Source organism: Thamnophis sirtalis, unplaced genomic scaffold (genome assembly GCF_051295495.1).
Source record: "Thamnophis sirtalis isolate CommonGarterSnake01/CBP01778 unplaced genomic scaffold, rThaSir2_p1.2 scaffold_13, whole genome shotgun sequence".
Classification (NCBI taxonomy): Eukaryota; Metazoa; Chordata; class Lepidosauria; order Squamata; family Natricidae; genus Thamnophis; species Thamnophis sirtalis.
The window spans coordinates 53,023,708-53,041,531 of record NW_028261393.1 but is presented as its reverse complement, the minus strand read 5'-3'; the positions used below and the strand labels follow the sequence as shown (position 1 = coordinate 53,041,531).

The 17,824-nt window shown below is 46.5% G+C and overlaps 2 protein-coding genes across 2 annotated transcripts; one reads left to right on the top strand and one right to left on the bottom strand.

Moving 5' to 3' along the window:
* The first annotated feature begins 407 nt into the window (after window positions 1-407).
* On the top strand, window positions 408-8,737 carry MCTS1 (MCTS1 re-initiation and release factor). The gene is made up of 6 exons (XM_087727395.1): window positions 408-714; window positions 3,550-3,702; window positions 4,402-4,499; window positions 5,431-5,564; window positions 6,625-6,692; window positions 8,525-8,737. The coding sequence occupies exons 1-6, from the start codon at window positions 704-706 to the stop codon at window positions 8,604-8,606; spliced, it is 546 nt and encodes a 181-aa protein (XP_087583521.1). The 5' UTR covers window positions 408-703; the 3' UTR covers window positions 8,607-8,737.
* Window positions 8,738-9,161: 424 nt separating this feature from the next.
* C1GALT1C1 (C1GALT1 specific chaperone 1) lies at window positions 9,162-15,303 on the bottom strand. The gene is made up of 2 exons (XM_087727394.1): window positions 15,211-15,303; window positions 9,162-10,472 (listed from the first exon to the last, which is right to left on the bottom strand). Exon 2 carries the CDS (start codon window positions 10,465-10,467, stop codon window positions 9,517-9,519), a length of 951 nt encoding a protein of 316 aa, XP_087583520.1. The 5' UTR covers window positions 10,468-10,472; window positions 15,211-15,303; the 3' UTR covers window positions 9,162-9,516.
* Window positions 15,304-17,824: the final 2,521 nt, after the last annotated feature.

The window sequence follows — 17,824 nt, the reverse complement described above, 5'->3', positions numbered from 1 at the left end:
TAAAAACTGCAATTTAGGCTTAGATTCCATTGGATGCATTTTATATCAGACACTCCTGTTAAAAGGAACAATGGAACCATATATATAAGGGTATGGCTAGCTGATGAGAGCTAAATAGCTTGAAATAGATCTATACTAGTCTCCCTTTATTTATTTATCAGCACAAATACAACATATATATATATATAACATAATGTATGATATATTTTATATAACATATAATTAATATATTAATTATAATATCTTAATTATATAATTTCCTCCCGCAGCGGCCCCTTTAAAAACTAGAGCTAAGGCCGCCTAGGCCCCCGACTCGGATGCGTCTCCATAGTAACGGCCGCTCGGGCTCAACGCGCCTGCGCCGTCCGTGGCGCGCGCAGCCTGCCGGGAACGGTAGTTTTGAGCTCCCCTCCCCACCCCCGGGATCTCTCTCTCTCTCGTGTCTTTCGGGAGGCTTGGGGCGCTGCCTTTCCCTCGCTCGGCGCCAGGAGTTTTGCGACGGCGGCCGTAAAGCGCGCCGCCCTCCCCCCGGCCTCCGCGCGGTTTCCTTTCCGGCGAGGCGGGCAGACGAGAAGGAAGGGCCGGAGAGGCCTTTGCGTGAGCGCGCGAAGAGGGACGACGCGGGGGTTGCCAGCCCTCCCGCCACCCGCCCCAGCCCTCGCTCCGCCCGGCCTCGCGAGGAGCGGCGCCCCGTCGCCCCAGGATGTTCAAGAAGTGAGTGGGGGCGGGGGAGGGGAGGGTCGACGAGGAGCGAGCCCCTCCCGGGTGAGGGGAGGGGGTGGACTCCGCCTAGGAGGGAGGGGGAGGGAGACGGGAGGGACTACAACTCCCATCATCAAGGCCCGCCTGGATCTCCTCGGGGATCAGGGAGGAGGGGTAGGGGTGGGGTGGGGAGGGGAGGGGGCAGAAATGCCAAATCTCTGCCTGACTGCGAGAACAAGCGTCATCTCAGGGTGGGATGGGGTCTTAGAGGTCGTCTAGTCCAGCCCCCTGCCCCAGAACACTCCCCACCTCCCTCCACTACCGCTAAATGTCACCCCAAGTCTCAGATCCATAGTGAGATACTGTTTCAATGCAATCAGAAATAGGATCACAGGGCTGGAAAGGGACCTTGGAGGTCGTCTAGTCCAGCCTCTCCGCCCAAGGGAACCCCCCCCCCATCAAGCCCATTAAATTTCACCCTATCTCTCGGATTCATACTGAGATACAATAATGCAATCAGAAATAGGATCACAGGACCTGGAAGGGACCTTTGAGATCTTCTAGTCCAGCCCCGCTGCCCCAAAACACCCCCCCCTCTCTCCACTATCACTAAATGTCACCCCAACTCTCAGATCCATACTGAGTTTCAATATCCATGCAATCAGAATCAGATCACAGGGACCTTGGAGGTCTTCTAGTCCAGCCCCCCCCCCCCCCCTGCCCAAGGCACCTCCACTCTCATCAGATTGCACCTTAGCTCTCGGATTCATACTGATGTACAATATCAGTGCAATCAGAAAAAGAAGTAGGATCACAAGGTTGGAAGGGACCTTGGAGGTCTTCTAGTCCAACCCGCTTGCCCATTGCAGGAATCCTTATACCATCCCGGAACAAATGGTTGTCCAATCTCTTCTTTAAAACCTCCTCCTTTGCCTCCTGAAGCACCTACTGCTTCAGGAGGCAAAGCAGTTCCACTGATTAACGGTTCTCACTGTATGGGAACCCTTCCTTAATCCCAGGTTGGGCATCCCTTCCGACGAACTTCCACCCAGCCTGCAGGCGCTTTCGAGAACAATTCAGGGCTGTCACAGCTCTTCAAGTATTGATATACTGATATATTAGGCCCTCACACCAGTCACTCGCGCCCTTGTGACCTCTAGACTGGACTACTGCAACGTGCTCTACATGGGGCAGCCCTTGAAGAGCATTCGGAGACTTCAGCTTGTCCAGAATGCAGCCGCGCGAGTGCTCGGTACACCCACGTTACACCTATCCTCCGCGAGCTGCACTGGCTGCCTATTGGTCTTCGGATACGCTTCAAGGCGCTAGTCGTCACTTAGAAAGCCCTTCATGGTATTGGACCTGGGTACTTGAGAGACCGCCTGCTGCCAATCACCTCCACTAGACCGATTAGATCCCACAGATTAGGCCTCCTCCAAATTCCATCCACTGGCCAATGCCGATTGGCGACCACCCGGAGGAAAGCCTTCTCTGTGGCTGCTCCAGCCCTCTGGAACGAGCTCCCCGTGGAGATTCGGACCCTCAGCACCCTCCAGGCTTTCCGCAAAGCTCTTAAAACCTGGCTGTTCCGACAGGCCTGGGGCTGATGAGTTCCTGTCCCCGCTTGAATGGTGTGCCTGTTGAGTTGTTTTTAAAATTGTGGTATTGTTTGTCTATGTCTTTTTCCCCCCTATTTGTATCCCCTATCCCTCCCCCCCCTGACTTGGGTTGTGAGCCACCCTGAGTCCCTTCTGGGAAAAGGGCGGCATAGAAATATAATAAATTCAATTCAATTCAATATTAAATGTTTACATCCCCTGACTGGTTGAAGTGGTGGTGGTGGGCATCCCACATCCATACGGAAAATAAATTCTTTATCCCTTTTATTGGCAGGACTTCTGACCATTCCCCCCCCCCCCGCCCCCCTTCTAGGGAGTTCACTGTAATACAGGCTACCCTCCTCTTCAATTTGTCTTCCCACATAGGTTGGGGTCACACAACTATTTTGGAGATGTTGGGGATTATAATGGTACTAATCTTTTATATTATAATGGTACTTATAATGCTACTAATCTAGAGGATGGCTTAGTAGCTAAGATGCTGAGCTTGTCAATTAGAAAGGTCGCATTTCGGCGGTTCGAATCCCCAGCGCCGTGTAACAGAGTGAGCTCCCTTACTTGTCCCAGCTTCCGCCAACTTAGCAGTTCGGAAGCATGCAAAAAATGCAAGTAGAAAAATAGGAACCAGCTTTGGTGGGAAGGTAGCAGCATTCCGTGCGCCTTTGGCGTTGAGTCATGCCGGCCACATGACCACGGAGACGTCTTCGGATAGCGCTGGCTCTTCGGCTTTGAAATGGAGATGAGCACTGCCCCCTAGAGTCGGGAACGACGAGCGCAGATGTGTGAGGGGAATCTTTACCTTTACCTTAATCTTGGCAAGATCCAGCATACCTTATTTTAATACCTTTATTTGTAAAAGTGATACGCCATCCAACTTGCGCCCAAGGGGGCTGCAGGTGATTACAATCAATTAAAAACAAGATAAAATATTTAAAATGATGCCGATGTTATTGTAAACATTAATAATGCATATTAATATTGATAAACATGGTCTTTGAGAAGGAATTCTGAACAGATGATCTGAAGTAAAATGTGAGAGAAATAGAACTTCTGCATATTTTGGTTTTTTCTTTTTCTTTTTTAATGCTTTGAAATCTGTGTGGCTTCTTCATCTGGATTAGTCACTGCAGTTTTGTTGGCAAAGAAATATGTGCCTAACCTCATTGTCAACGGATGAAGAAGTAAAGGACCAAAGGTTGTTTCTAACATTATTTTATTTGTTGGTCAGATTCGATGAAAAAGAGAATGTATCAAACTGCATCCAGTTGAAAACGTCGGTGATTAAAGGCATTAAGAACCAACTGATAGATCAATTCCCGGGTATTGAGCCATGGCTAAACCAAATTATGCCAAAGAAAGATCCCGTTAAGATAGTACGATGGTAAGTTCATTCGTTCCTTTTGCTCTTTTACTGTCATTGCACCTCATACAACAAAATTAAATGCCATCTTCAGTGTACATTGTTAAGTATAAAAATAAAAACACAAGCACGCGTCTCCTTCACATTCTATATAATTGAAATTGAAAACCTGATATTGCAATAACATTGCACTCTACTGTAGAATTCAATATAGTTTACTGCCCTAGGATAAAACCTGTTTTTTCAGCCTATTTGTCCTTGTTTTTATTATCCTGTACCGTCTGCCAGATGATAATAGTTAAAGAAAAAAAAGGATGTCCAGGATGAGACGGATCTTTAAGAATGTTTTGAACTTTCTTAAGGCAGCGGGAGCTATAAAGCTCTATTGTTAATTTTTAGGTGTGAGAAATACGTTTCTAGATTGAAATTGTATTGGTCAAAATGAAAACAGATGCTGGCATATTTACAACATTCTTTCTGAATTGGAGGCTACCAGGATATTCGTGTTTAATGGAAACATTAATCTTGGAGAGTTATTTTTATTTACTAAGTTTTTATTATGCCCATTTTCCCTATAAGGCAACTCTGGGTGGCTTACAAATTATCCCCAGGGCCCCATTTAAAAAATGTAAAGTTTTCTCTTTTGTGATTATTTCTAACTGGTTATGAGAAATACTACTCTTAAAAGAAAATCACATGTGTTAATTTTGTACGTTTCAGTCATGAACATATAGAAATTCTCACAGTAAATGGTGAACTGCTGTTCTTCAGACAAAGAGAAGGGCCCTTTTATCCCACACTGAGGTTACTACATAAATGTAAGTATTTTGGAGGAAAAAGGGTTATGGATTGGAGAGAAATCAAAGGATGGGCAACTTTTGAGACTAAGCGTACTTGTTTTAGATTGGTATACTGAAGAGAAAAGGAATGCAATGGCTCAGTGGCTAAGACACTGAGCTTGACAATCAGAAAGGTCGGCAGTTCAGCGGTTCATTACTTACCTATCATCCATCTGTCTGTCTATCATCTATTTTTCTATCTATTATCTATCTATCCATCCATCCACCCACCCAATCATCTCATCTAACTATGATCAATCAATCTCTCTCTCCTTACCTACCTACCTACCTACCTACCTACCTACCTACCTACCTACCTACCTACCTACCTACCTATCATCCATCCATTTTTCTATCATCTATTTATCATCTATTTTTCTATCACCCATCCATCCAAATCTATCCTTTATCATCCGTCTATCCATCCATCCATCTCCTCCCTCATCTATTTATCATCTATCATCTATTTTTCTATCCATCCATCTCCCCCTCCCCATCTACCATCTATCTGTCATCTATCTGTCATCTATCTATCTATCTATCTATCTATCTATCTATCTATCTATCTATCTATCTATCATCTATCTATCTATCTCTCCTATCTATCTATCTATCTATCTATCTGTCTGTCTGTCTGTCTGTCTATCTACCTTCCATCTATCCATCCAACCAACCTTAATCAGAGCACCATTCAGAAGGAAGTTTCATAAGATTGTATTTTGAAGGCCTATGAGAAAAAATGGGAGAGAAGAGCACGTCGGGGATATAATTTTTCTTGCCCACCTCATACCTCTGGAAAGGCTTTGCCCGCTGGTCTCAGCTAAACGTACCGTGTTTTAGAAGTCTTGATGCTGTATTCAACCCTGTCGCTTTTTTTAATCTCCCCCACTAACCTTTTTCTACTCCGTAGATCCCTTCATTCTACCACATCAACAAGTCGATAAAGGAGCCATTAAATTTGTACTTAGTGGAGCAAATATCATGTGCCCTGGCCTGACGTCTCCGGGAGCCAAACTTTATCCTGCTGCTGCTGATACGATTGTGGTATCCTTGGAGAGGCGCTGTCTGTGGGTCGCAATTGCTTTCTCAGAATGTGGTAGAACGGTGGTTCCCAACCTTTCCTTCACCACGGACCCCCTCCTTTAAATACCTAAAGACCTCACCACCAAGACTTAACCCCCAGAGCCGTGGTGCTGCCGTGGTTGGAAGGAAGGATTGCAGGCTAATTCTGCTGACTCTTAAAGGGTCAAACTCAATTTCATTGAGGGCTGCATCAAGGCTGTGGTTGACCTCGGCGGGCTGGGTGGGTGTGACCGACTGGGTGGGCGTGGCCGGTTCCACCACAAAACCGCGTTCGACTAAAGCACGCTCGACGAAACCGCGTAGCTGACGTCATCACAGGGCGACAACAGCGCTGAGACAGAAGCAGGCTGTAAACGCTAAACCTAAAATTAACCCCTAAACCTAAACCTAACCCCCCTAAACCTAATCCTAAACCTAACCCTTAACCTAACCCTAAACGTAACCCTAAACCTAACCCTTAACCTAACCCTAAACCTAACCCTTAACCTAACCCTAACCCTAACCCTTACCTTAAGTTGAATCGGCTTGCTTTCAAAGGGCTATTTAAAGCGCCCTTCTTTCTCCGCGCTCGCTGTTGTTGCCCTGTTGATGATGTCAGCAACGCGGTTTAATCGGGCGTGCTTTAGTCGAGCGCGGTTTTGTCGTGCCATGGGCGTGGCCAGCTTGATGCCACTCCCCAAACTGCTCTAAGCGCTTTACAGAGTCAGCCCATTGCCGCCCACGATCTGGGTCCTCCATTAATGACCCCCGGAAGGATGGGAGGCTGAACCAACCTTGAGTTGGTCAGGATCCCAAGGAATCGAACTGCTGGCAGGGTGAGCGGAGTGAGCCTTTCATTCTATACAGATGCTGGCCGTTGCTCCACCCACCGTGGCTCTTAGAAAATGCAAGCGCGGGTTGCTTAGCCTGCTAGCAATTTGGTTTTTTTAAGACGGCTCCTTCCGGGGCTTTGCTTACCGACGTCGCGATGATTTTAAATGACCACAAGCCAAGATCTTTTCCTTAGCAGACTTCTCAACAGGCAATAATGGCGGAAGGAAAGCAACATGCACTATGCGTCGGGGTCATGAAGATGGCAGCAGACGATATGTGAGTTCTTGCTTTTGGAAAAGAAAACCGGATCTTTCTTTAACTTGGCTCTCCTAGATCTAACTGGCAGTTAGCATTCCCAGGCTTCTATACCCAGCCTGCTAGCTTTTTTGCAGACAGCATGTTTTCCAAACACTTTGAGTAGGTAAAAGTAAACGTGACCCGTCAAAAGCGTGGACGACAAAAGCGCGATCGACAAAATCGCGCCTTTGACGTCATCACAGCGCGACGAAAAAGATCGAAAAATTCAAATAAAAATTAATAAAAATTAAATTAAAGCAAGCCGATTCACATAAAGGTAAGGGTTAGGTTTAGGTTTAGGTTTAGGGTTAGGTTAAGGGTTAGGGTTAGCTTTAGAGCGTTAGCGTTAGCGTTAGGGTTAGGTTAAGGGTTAGCGTTAGGTTTTTCGTTACTTTAACGGTTAGGTTTAGGGTTAGGTTAAGAGTTAGGTTTAGGGTTAGGTTTAGGGTTAGGTTGGGGGGCTTAGGGTAAGGTTTTCGCTTTATTTTTACATTTTTCGAACTTTGCCGTCGCGCTGTGATGACGTCACAGCGCGCTTTTGTCGAGCGCGATTTTGTCCTACGCGCTTTTGTGGTGGAACCAAAGTAAAAGGCCTATCCGTCAAGGTTGGCCCAGTCCCAAAAAACCGTTTATTGCTATAAGGAACGGCTTTACTAAATCTATTTTTATTCCAACTTCCTTCTTAAGAATGTAAGGGAACAGCCCTTTTCTTTCAACTCATTTTATCCTCTCAATATGTCTCCGTGGAGATTCTCAAGTCATCCAGGCTTCAGGTTGTCCCAAAGGGGCTTTTTTTTTAAAGGGGCAACAGGACTTTTCTTGGAAGACGTTTCGCTTCTCATCCAAGGAGTTTCTCCAGCTCTGTCGGAAGCTGAAGCAGCTTCTTGGATGAGAAGCGAAACGTCTTTAAAGAAAAAGACAGTCCAGTTGCCTCTTGGAAAAAAGCACCTTTGGGACATCCAATGATTTTCCAAACGTGGTGACCGACTTGAAGCCTTTTTATCCTTTCTCCTGCCTGTGTGATCTTTTAAAAGGGCAAGAGATAAGGCGTGGACCGGAGGCCATGATTAAACTTCCCCTCTTCCTTTTTTCTTCTCTTTTAATATTTGCATGTATTTTTTAAAAGGCTGAAAATGGGATTTTTTTTTCTAACTTCAAGATCAGTAGGCTGGATAAGGGACTGGAAAAAAAAGGGCCCAAAATCTTCCCCGTTCAGCTCCTTGTTATAAAGACAGATAGTCCTTAACTCAGTGTTTCTCAACCTTGGCAACTTGAAGATGTCTGGACTTCAATTCCCAGAATTCCCCAGCCAGCATTCGCTGGCTGGGGAATTCTGGGAGTTGAAGTCCAGATATCTTCAAGTTGCCAAGGTTGAGAAACACTGCCTTAACCATACAATCCAGCCCCAAAGTTAATGTTGTTAAGTGAGAAAGGCGAAAGGGTTGGGAAGCGAGCTTGGGCCCCCATTGCCCAACTGTCCTTGCCACCTTTGTTAAGTGAATCACAGCAGTTAAGCGCACACGGTTGTTAAGTGAATCGGGTTTCCCCTTTGACTCGTCAGAAGGCCACAAAGGGGAATAATGTAACCCCCGGGGCACTGCAACTGTCGTAAATGTGAATCAGTTGTCAAGCATCAGAATGTAAATCACGTGACAGTGGGGATGCCTTTTTCAGTGCCGTTGTGACACGGGTCACAAAAACGAACTTGGAAGTCCAGGACTACCTATTTGGGAGTTGCATTTGCCCGTTTGCATTTTATCCAGAGCGGAAAAACTGATCTTTCCTTGTCTTTTCCACCTCTCCCTCCCCAGAGAGAAAGTCAACAAAGGGATCGGCATTGAAAATATTCACTATTTAAATGACGGCCTGTGGCATATGAAGACGTACAAGTGAAATCGGCGGGAAGGATGCGGTTTGCTTGCCAGCGTGGACTACTCTGTAATTCTGTTTTTAAATGTGCACCTGAATGTACAAATTTATTTTGTTCTGTGGCTAATGCTAAATAAATCAAGTGAATGCTAAAACTCCCGTTAGCTTTGTAAAATAATAGCAATGGCACTTAAGACTTATGTGCCACTTTTACAGGGCTTTACAGCCCTCTCTAAGCGGTTTACAGAGTCAGCCTCTTGCCCTCAACAATCTGGGTCCTCATTTTATCCACCTCGGAAGGATGGAAGGCTGAGTCAACCTTGAGCCGGTGAGATCTGAACTGCTGGCAGCTAGCAGACAGCTGAAGTAGCCTGCAGTACTCCACTCTAACCACTGCGCCACCTCGGTCCTTATAAATACACTTCGGCCGGTTTTAAGAACACGCGTGGCGGCGTTAGCGATTGCAAAGCTGAGAAGGGAAGCAGGGATTTAGGCGTAAAATGTTCTCCCGTCTCTTTCTATGGTGTGATGGGCATCGCTGTGCAGCGCTGCGCTACAGACGACGCAGGACGCCCGCCGTTGCAAAAATAGATTTAATTTACAGTAGATTCATCTTGATTTTAAATATTTACATACCCGCTACGCAATTATCAACAAAAAGAAATCTTCGGAAGTTTTTGTTTTTCTCCCCTTCCCTCTCCAGGTGACATTCACAGGTGTATAAAAAGGGTTTGTCGTTTGAAAAAACGGGACCCCCTCCCCTCCCTTTTTGCAAAGATTACAAAACCAGATTGTGCAAAAAAAGAAAAAAAAACGAAAAAAGAGAGAGCTAACACCAATGCTAATAAAATTAAAATTTGGAGCCGCCCTCAATACATGCTGCTTGCCGAAGGGCACTGTGTGCTACAGACGACGTGTTCTGGCGGGCCGCTTTTCAGTCGTTATCGGAGTCTGGCGGAGGGAGGAACATTAAGGCATCGTTGAATGTGTGGCCGTACGCTCGGAGCCTGTAGACCCCGTACATCATGACGTGCATGTGGTTCGGCGAGAGGCCGCTGAATGTGATGGCCATATCTGAACAGCAGCCTTCCACCACTTCCTGCGGCCGATTAGCCATGGCCTCCTTAATCAGGGCGCCCACCGGCTTGGTGTTGAAAATGTCCTTCTTCTCCGAATCTTCGGCGTTTTCGGCGTGCACCCCGCCGTACTTCAAGCACAAGGCCAACTGTTTGTCTTCGGAAAGTTTCCAAATCATGCCTCCGTGTTCGGGGCACTTATTCGGATCTTGGAAAATCCGGTAGAGCCGCCGCAAGGATTCCACACTCAAGACGATCCCGCCCGCGCCGTTGACGTACTGCAGATCTCCCGAAGATTCGGTCTGGCCCGTGTAGAACGGCTGGGCGGCGTCTTGCTTCAACAAGAAGTACTTGAGGTTCTCCACGATGGCGAAAGTGGTGGGGTAGGCGAGGAAGTACCAGTTGTAGCTGTCCCGGTAATTCTCGTAGGCGTTTTTGTAGGCCTGGCGCATCATGGACCACATGTCGTCCGTGTTCAGCACGATCGAGTCGAAGACCTTGACGTTCTCGGAGCTGTAGAATTCGGCTCGGTCGCAGTGTTTGCTCCAGGTTTCCCTCACGGCGGCCCAGTGTCCCAGATCTTTCGGCTTGACCAGGATGATGCAGTAGACACGGAGGCTCTGGGTCAGCTCCAGGCGCTTCTCTTCGGAGAGGTTGAGGATGTCCTCTTTCCTGGGCGCTTGGAGGTGTCGGTGCTCGTGAGATTTCGTGGGCCGGCCCGTTTTAATGTGTCCTAGAAGGGTCACCAGGACGCAGCAAATTCCTCCAAGCAGCATGCCTTTTAGGAAGGAACCGCTTTCGGGAAACATGATTTCTAGATATTATACGGAGCAGGAAAAAAAGAACACAGGGTTATCAAATGAAGGTCCAACAGGTTCCTCATCTTGAGGGCATCCCCAAAGGCGTGACCCGTCAAAAGCGCGAACGTCATAAGCGCGCTGACAACACTGCGGCGCTAAAACCGCGCTGTCAAAATTGCGCCGACAACAGTGCGCCGACAACAGTGCGCCGACAACAGCGCGCCGACAGAAGCGCAATTTAATTTAAGGTAAGATTTACAGTTAGGTTTAGGATTAGGTTTAGGGTTAGGGTTGCGTTACAGCGCGCTTCTGTCGGCGCACTTTAGGGCTAATTAGTCGCTCATTCGTCGCGCGGTTTTGTCACCGCGCTTTAGACACCGCGGTTTAGTCAGGCGCGCTTTTGTTGTGCGCGCATTTGTGGTGGAACCCCCCAAACGTGCTTTTTTCAAGAGGCAACTGGATTTCCTTGGTTTTTCTTTTTGTTTTGCTTGTCATCACAGAAGCTTCTTCGGTTCTGACTGGATGGTGGGGAATGGAAGGGTTTATACTCCTTGCGGACAGCTGGTCATTTGCATCCTTTTTGCATCTCATTTACATGACGCAGGCGACACAGATAAACCTCCCAAGCGGCCTCAACGACCCTCTGAAAGGATGCAAAGGACCAGCTGTCTGCAAGGAGTGTCAATCCTTCCATTCCCCACCATCCAGTTCAGAACCGAAGAAGCTCCTTGGATGGGAAGCAAAATGTCTTTAAAAGCAAAAAACAACAACAGAAAATCCAGTTGCCTCCTGAAAAAGCCCCTTTGGGACAACCAGGACCTGGATGACTGAGAATCTAAAAACTCCTCAACTTTGGACCAAAATTGAGCTCAAAAGCTGTGTTGCCAAGCGAGACATTTTTACCTTATTTTACGACGTTGCCACAGTTCTTAAGTGAATCCCTGCAGCAGTTAAGTTACTAACACCCGTTGTTTAAGGTGGATCTGGCTTCCCCATTGATTCTGCTTGTTAGAAGGTCTCAAAAGGGGATCCGCATGACTCCCGAGACACTGCAACCGTCTTAAATATGAGCCAGTTACCAAATGTCTAAATTTTGATCAGGTGACCATGGGGATGCTGCCAGCGTCGTCAGTGCGAGGAATGAGTAGCTTTTTTCAGTGCCATTTTAACTTGGCTAAACAAACTCTGGTTAAGTGAAGGACTACCTGTTGTCAGGTTTCCTAAAAATGCCCTAATTGATTCATGAGTATCGAGTCAAGTTTCAATCGTGGCACGACAAAACCGCGCTCGACTAAAGCGCGCCCGATTAAACCGCGTCGCTGACGTCATCAGCAGGGGGACAACAGCGAGCGTGGAGAAAGAAGGGCGCTTTAAATAGCGCTTTGAAAGCAAGCCGATTCAACTTAAGGTAAGGGTTAGGTTTAGGGTTAAGGGTTAGGGTTAGATTTAGGGTTAGGTTTAGGGTTAGGTTTAGGGTTAGGTTTAGGGTTAGGTTAAGGGTTAGGTTTAGGGTTAGGATTAGGTTTAGGGGGGTTAGGTTTAGGGGTTAATTTTAGGTTTAGTGTTTACAGCGTGCTTTTTTCTCCACGCTGTTGTCGCGCTGTGATGATGTCAGCTACGCGGTTTCGTCGAGCGCCCTTTAGTCGAACGCGGTTTTGTGGTGGAACCGTTTCAATACAAAAACTAGCCATTGATTAGGAGCACCACGGGCAAGATTTTGGCTTTGTTTGAGTTACAGCTGAACTTTAACCCTGTTCCTTCCCTCCCCTCAAGTCTGTGTCATAAATCACATTTCCCAATGAAGTGCACCCCTCCCAAGCCTGCTGTGATCCGACTTCAGCCAACAGTATGCGTGGCATGCGGTCCCTCGCTTCTCTCTCACTATGACAGCCTTAGGAATTGACACCTGTCTAATTTCTGAACACAAGTAGTGGTGTGAGTTTACACAGCACGGTACGCTACAATTTTGTAGACCCAGACCTAAAATTATAACTTCAAATGGTCACTAAATAAGTCAAAAAAATTTCTGTATAATTTCTGAATGCCACAAACAATGGTCTGGATTCACACAGCATGCTTAAACTCTGGTGGGTTTGCCAATATTTTTACTACTGGTTTGGGCGTGCGCGCGATGCTTCTGCCATGTGCAAAAGCATCCGAGCGGGTGGGCAGAGCCCCCCCCCCCACCGTTGCTACTCCCGGTTCTCCGATCCAGGCCGAATCGGCAGCAACCCATCTCTGATGCTAAAGCTCTCATTTTGCAAACCCAGGCCTGAAATTTTAAATTCATTTCATAAATGATTGGTCAACAACACCATTACGAGTGAAGTGGACTCTTCAAATAACAGCCACTTAGGATTTATTAGTTTTGGATTAATATATAAGGCAGAGACAACAAGGGAAGGGGCTGTGTTACTCCAAGGGAAAACTGGACAAGGTAAATATTTCCTTGATTCAACTGAAATGCACTGGGTGTGTAAAAACACACTATGACACTAGTTGCAGAACAAGCTTGGCCAAAAGCAAATATGAATCAAACACATTATGCGAACTAGACAAGAGAATATAGAATGAGGGGGTCCAGGAGAAAATTAAATCATTTTCAATGGCGAAAACTGGTGGAGAAAAATGATTTTAAAGGCAGCGTAGGAGACCACAACTCTTTAAACATACTTTTTACCCCCTCCTCCTCACCAATACATCTACAAGAAACATGACGTCATTTCTGTTTCCAGTAAGCTGAACTCGTTAATATAGTCTCAAAAGAGCAAACGGCGGTTAGCTAAGTTTTACACAAGCAGCCTCTTTGCAAAAAGATCGTGGTTTTAGAGTGGCTTATTTGACCAAAGTCCTGAAAACTAGGCTTGTGTCAGAAAATTACACCTGCCACCGATCAGCCAGAAGGGAATTTAGACTGCTATCAATTAATAGGCCACTATTTGTCAAGAGGAACTAAAGAGCCTCCTGATGCGGGTGAAGGAGGAGAGTGCAAAAGTTGGCTTGAAACTCAACATTAAGAAAAATTAAGATCATGGCATCCGGCCCTCTCAATTCCTGGCAAATAGATGGGGAAAGAAATGGAGGAAGTGACAGATTTTATTTTCCTGGGCTCCAAGATCACCGCAGATAGGGACTGCAGCCAAGAAATTAAAAGATGCTTCCTCCTTGGAGGAAAGCTATGGCAAATCTAGACAGAATACTAAAAAGCAGAGCCATCACCAAAAGTGTATCTAGTCAAGGTTATGGTTTCCCCAGTTGCAATGTATGGCTGTGAAAGTTGGACCATGAGGAAGGCTGAGCGCCAAAGAATGGAGGCCTTTGAACTCTGATGCTGGAGAAGACTCCTGCAAGTCCCTTGGACTGCAAGGCCATCCAACCGGTCAGTCCTAGAGGAGATCAACCCTGATTGTTCTTTAGAAGGCCAGATCCTGAAGAGGAAACTCAAATACTTTGGCCACCTAATGAGAAGGAAGGACTCCCTGGAGGAGAGCCTCATGCTGGGAACGATGGAGGGCAAAAGAAGAAGAAGGGGACGGCAGAGAAGGAGGTGGCTGGATGCAGTCACCAAAGCAGTCGGTGTGAGCTTAAATGCACTCCGGGAGATGGTAGAGGACAGGAAGGCCTGGAGGAACGTTGTTCATGGGGTCACAATGGGTTGGACACGACTTTACGACTAACAACAACAACAATTTGTCAATGAAGGCAAGTTCAAGAAGTGTGAACTTCAACTCCCAGAATTCCCTACTCAGCCATGCTGGATGGAGAATTCTGGGATTTTGAAGTTGACACATCTTAAAAGTTGCTAAAGTTGAAAAACATTGTGTTCCCTTTTTTTTTTTTTGTATTGGTAGCAGGAAAAGAGGCCAGAAGAGCTTTTGTATATCAAAAAAGGTCTCTGATTTAAAGCCTGGGAAATTTTAAAAATTGGGAAATGTGATTTTTTTTTTGAAGCTACACTCCCATTATCTCCCTAATTTAAGGACTACAGCTAATCCTCATCTTAGGACAATTGAGTCCCAAATTTCTGTTAAGTGAGACATTTGTTAAGTGAGCTTTGCTCTATTTTACGACTTCTCTCGCCGCAGTTGTTAAGTTAGTAACTTGGCTGTTAAGTGAATCTGTCTTCCCCGTCGACGGCTTCCCCATCACGTGACCCCAGGGCACGGCCACCGTCATAAGTATGAACCAGTTGCCCAGTGTCTGAATTTTGATCACATGATGATCACAGGGAATGCCGTAATGGTCATAAGTGTGAAAAACGGTCGTAAGTCACTCCCCGCCCCACCCCGCTGTCACTTTGAACAGTCGTGAAGTGGAACTGTTGTAAGTCGAGGACTACATGTAACAGTTTTCCAACCCAATTATTATTTATTTAATGAACCAAATTAAATAAATTACTCCCCAAGCTGCCAAAGGTGAGACAGCACTGGAGGCTGAGCCCAGAATATTCTTTAATTTAAGGTATCCCACCCCTAGCTTTTCCTCCCGGGTAGGGAGAACCGCAGGAGGGAATCCATAAGGTCTCAAAAGGCTTTTGACTCTGTAGACGGGGAATCGAAGTAGAGCCTCCAGATGCCAGAGCAATCTCTCTGAACCCCAGAATGGGGGTGGGGGAGCTCAGGGGAGACGGGGCTGCATAGAGACCAGCAGTGCTAGCTGAGGAAGGGTCGAGGCAAAGAGGTGCAGCAGCCCCACCCCCCGCCCCTCCAACCTCCCCAAATCCGGAGTCGAACCACAACGCTACCAACTCACCTCCCTGCCAGCAAGAGAAATCCGGATCTAGTTCCGCTCTCTCCCCTGGCTCTCTATGGCGGAACCTCCCTCTCCCCCTGGACACGCCTCCTCCCGGAAGGCGAAGCAGGGGAGAGAGACAGACGCGTAAGGCACTCTGGCCACGCCTCCCACCGGCGGGCGGGGCAGGGGAGAGAGACAGAAGTGTAAACGTCACTTTGGCTACGCCTCCCGCTAGCTAGGCAGGCGGGGCAGGGGAGAGACAAACTCTGGCCACGCCTCCTGCTCGCGGGCGGGGCAGGAGACAGAAGCGTAAGCGTCACACTTGGCCACGCTTCCTGCTCGCGGGCGGGGCAGGAGAGAGAGAGAGAGAGAGAGAGAGAGAGAGAGAGAGAGAGAGAGAGGCGTAAACGTCACTCTTGGCCACGCCTCCCGCTGGCGGGCGGGGCAGAAGAGGCAGGAACGCCGCATTTCCCATCCTCCTCCTCCTCCTCTCTGAGGGCGGGGCAGAGCAGGGGGTGGACGAAGCTTCTATAGAGATCAAAGAGGAAAATTAAGGGAGCTGCTGCAGCTAACACTTCCGGCACTCAGTCGACCGCAGCAATACCCCTCTCTGCTTCCCCTTCCTAAATGGGTTCTATGAGGTGGTTTGCGGTTGGAAGAAAGATACTGGCCCAGGCAGCTTGGCAGGTCAGCGGGGATTTGAACCCGGGCCTTCGCCTTTTGTCGTTCTAGATATTCCTAAAGGCAACGTTGAGAATGGATTATTTCCCTTCCACTTGCATCGGTGACAGTCCATTGATTCCCGGAAGTGTGTATACAATTATTTAGACTTGCTTCTCCTTAGGAGTAATGCCATCTCTCTCTCTCTCTTAAAAAAATCCTCAACAACAGATCTATCTATCTATCTATCTATCTATCTATCTATCTATCTATCTATCTATCTATCTATCTATCTATCTATCTATCTATCATCTATCTATCTATCTATCATCTATCTATCTATCTATCTATCTATCTATCATCTATCTATCTATCTATCTATCTATCATCTATCTATCTATCATCTATCATCTATCTATCTATCTATCTATCTATCTATCTATCATCTATCTATCTATCTATCTATCTATCTATCTATCTATCTATCATCTATCTATCTATCTATCATCTATCTATCTATCTATCTATCTAATCATCTATCATCTATCTGTTTATCTATTTATCTATCTATCTATCTATCTATCTATCATTCATCTACCTATCTACCTTCCTACCTACCTACCTACCTACCTACCTACCTACCTACCTACCTACCTACCTACCTACCATTCACTTAGCACAGAATAGCCTTCGCCTAACTAGAAATTCACCTCTTTCTGGGAACCTCTGAGCATGTGCAGAAGTCTTTCCAACCGATTTTAAATTTGCATGAGGTTAGGCATCTCTGAGCATGTCTAAAGTTCTTACCAAACAGGAGGCTCGCCCTCCCCTTTTTCAATTGCTCAAAGCATGACTTTTCTCTCCCTCCTTCCTTCTCAGCTGGCCAATTAAAAAAAAAGATTTTAGATATCGGAATAGGTTTTATACAGAGAGTCCTCCTCATATTACCGTAAATGGAGCTTGCTCATTGCGGAGGTAAGTCAGGATGGTGGTTAAAAACAGATTCCGCTCCAAGGTTTCCAAGAAAAATCTTGCCTGGTTTGGTGCCTTCTAAGGATAATTGGTCAACATCTGCAGGTGGCAATCTTTTTTTTTTTGCGTGTGGATGATGGGAATTGTAATCTGGCACACCTGGAGATTTGGAGAAGGTTGTCCCGAGTTTGTTACAGAAGAGAAAGAAGAATTGATGAAAGAAGAAATGGTAGGTTGCCATCTTGTGGCCAAAAAGAAAGAAATGGAAGATTAATGCTTGCTTATGTATTTATTTTTTGGGGGGTGTTGAATCTGTTCTTGCAAAGAATGGTGGTTTCTTCCTCTTCCTCTTCCTCTTCCTCTTCTTCTTCTCCTCCTCCTCCTCCTTCTTTTCTCCTTATCCCCATCTCCAAAGCCATCATATAGTCATTGCAACAAATGTAATAAACCTTCCTTCTAAGTTTACAGTCTAAAGAAGGAGGCTAAACACATTTAAAACAAACAAACAAACCAGAAAGTAGATAAACACCAAAGAAAATCAGCAAAATGCAATGAACTCAGCTGCACTTCCCCTGGGATTCCCCCCCCCCCCCCCGCCTGATCCGAAAACAGGCCTTCCTTACTGACTTTGGACTGTATGAGGAGGTGGGAAGGGTGGGTGGGTGGGTGACAGAAAATACCCCGTAGGTGTCAGGCCTGGAAGCCATATTTTGCGTTGGGCCTTCAAGCTGGCCACAATTATTGCCATGGGAAACTGGGAGGGGGGATTATATGGAGTATGGTAGATATAGTCAAAACAACATTCCTTTCTCTGCGAGTCAAGGACATCCTGCCCTGCACATGGAGTGGTGTGACTGGGAGGCATCTCCAGTTGGGACGGTGCCTGATTGGACCATGTGATGGACCTGTGGGTGCTTGAACTTTCGTTTGGGTGGGGAAAACCTGGAAACTTTCAAATTCGAGTTTTCCCAGATGTGCCAATGTGACATCTTGTTTTCTA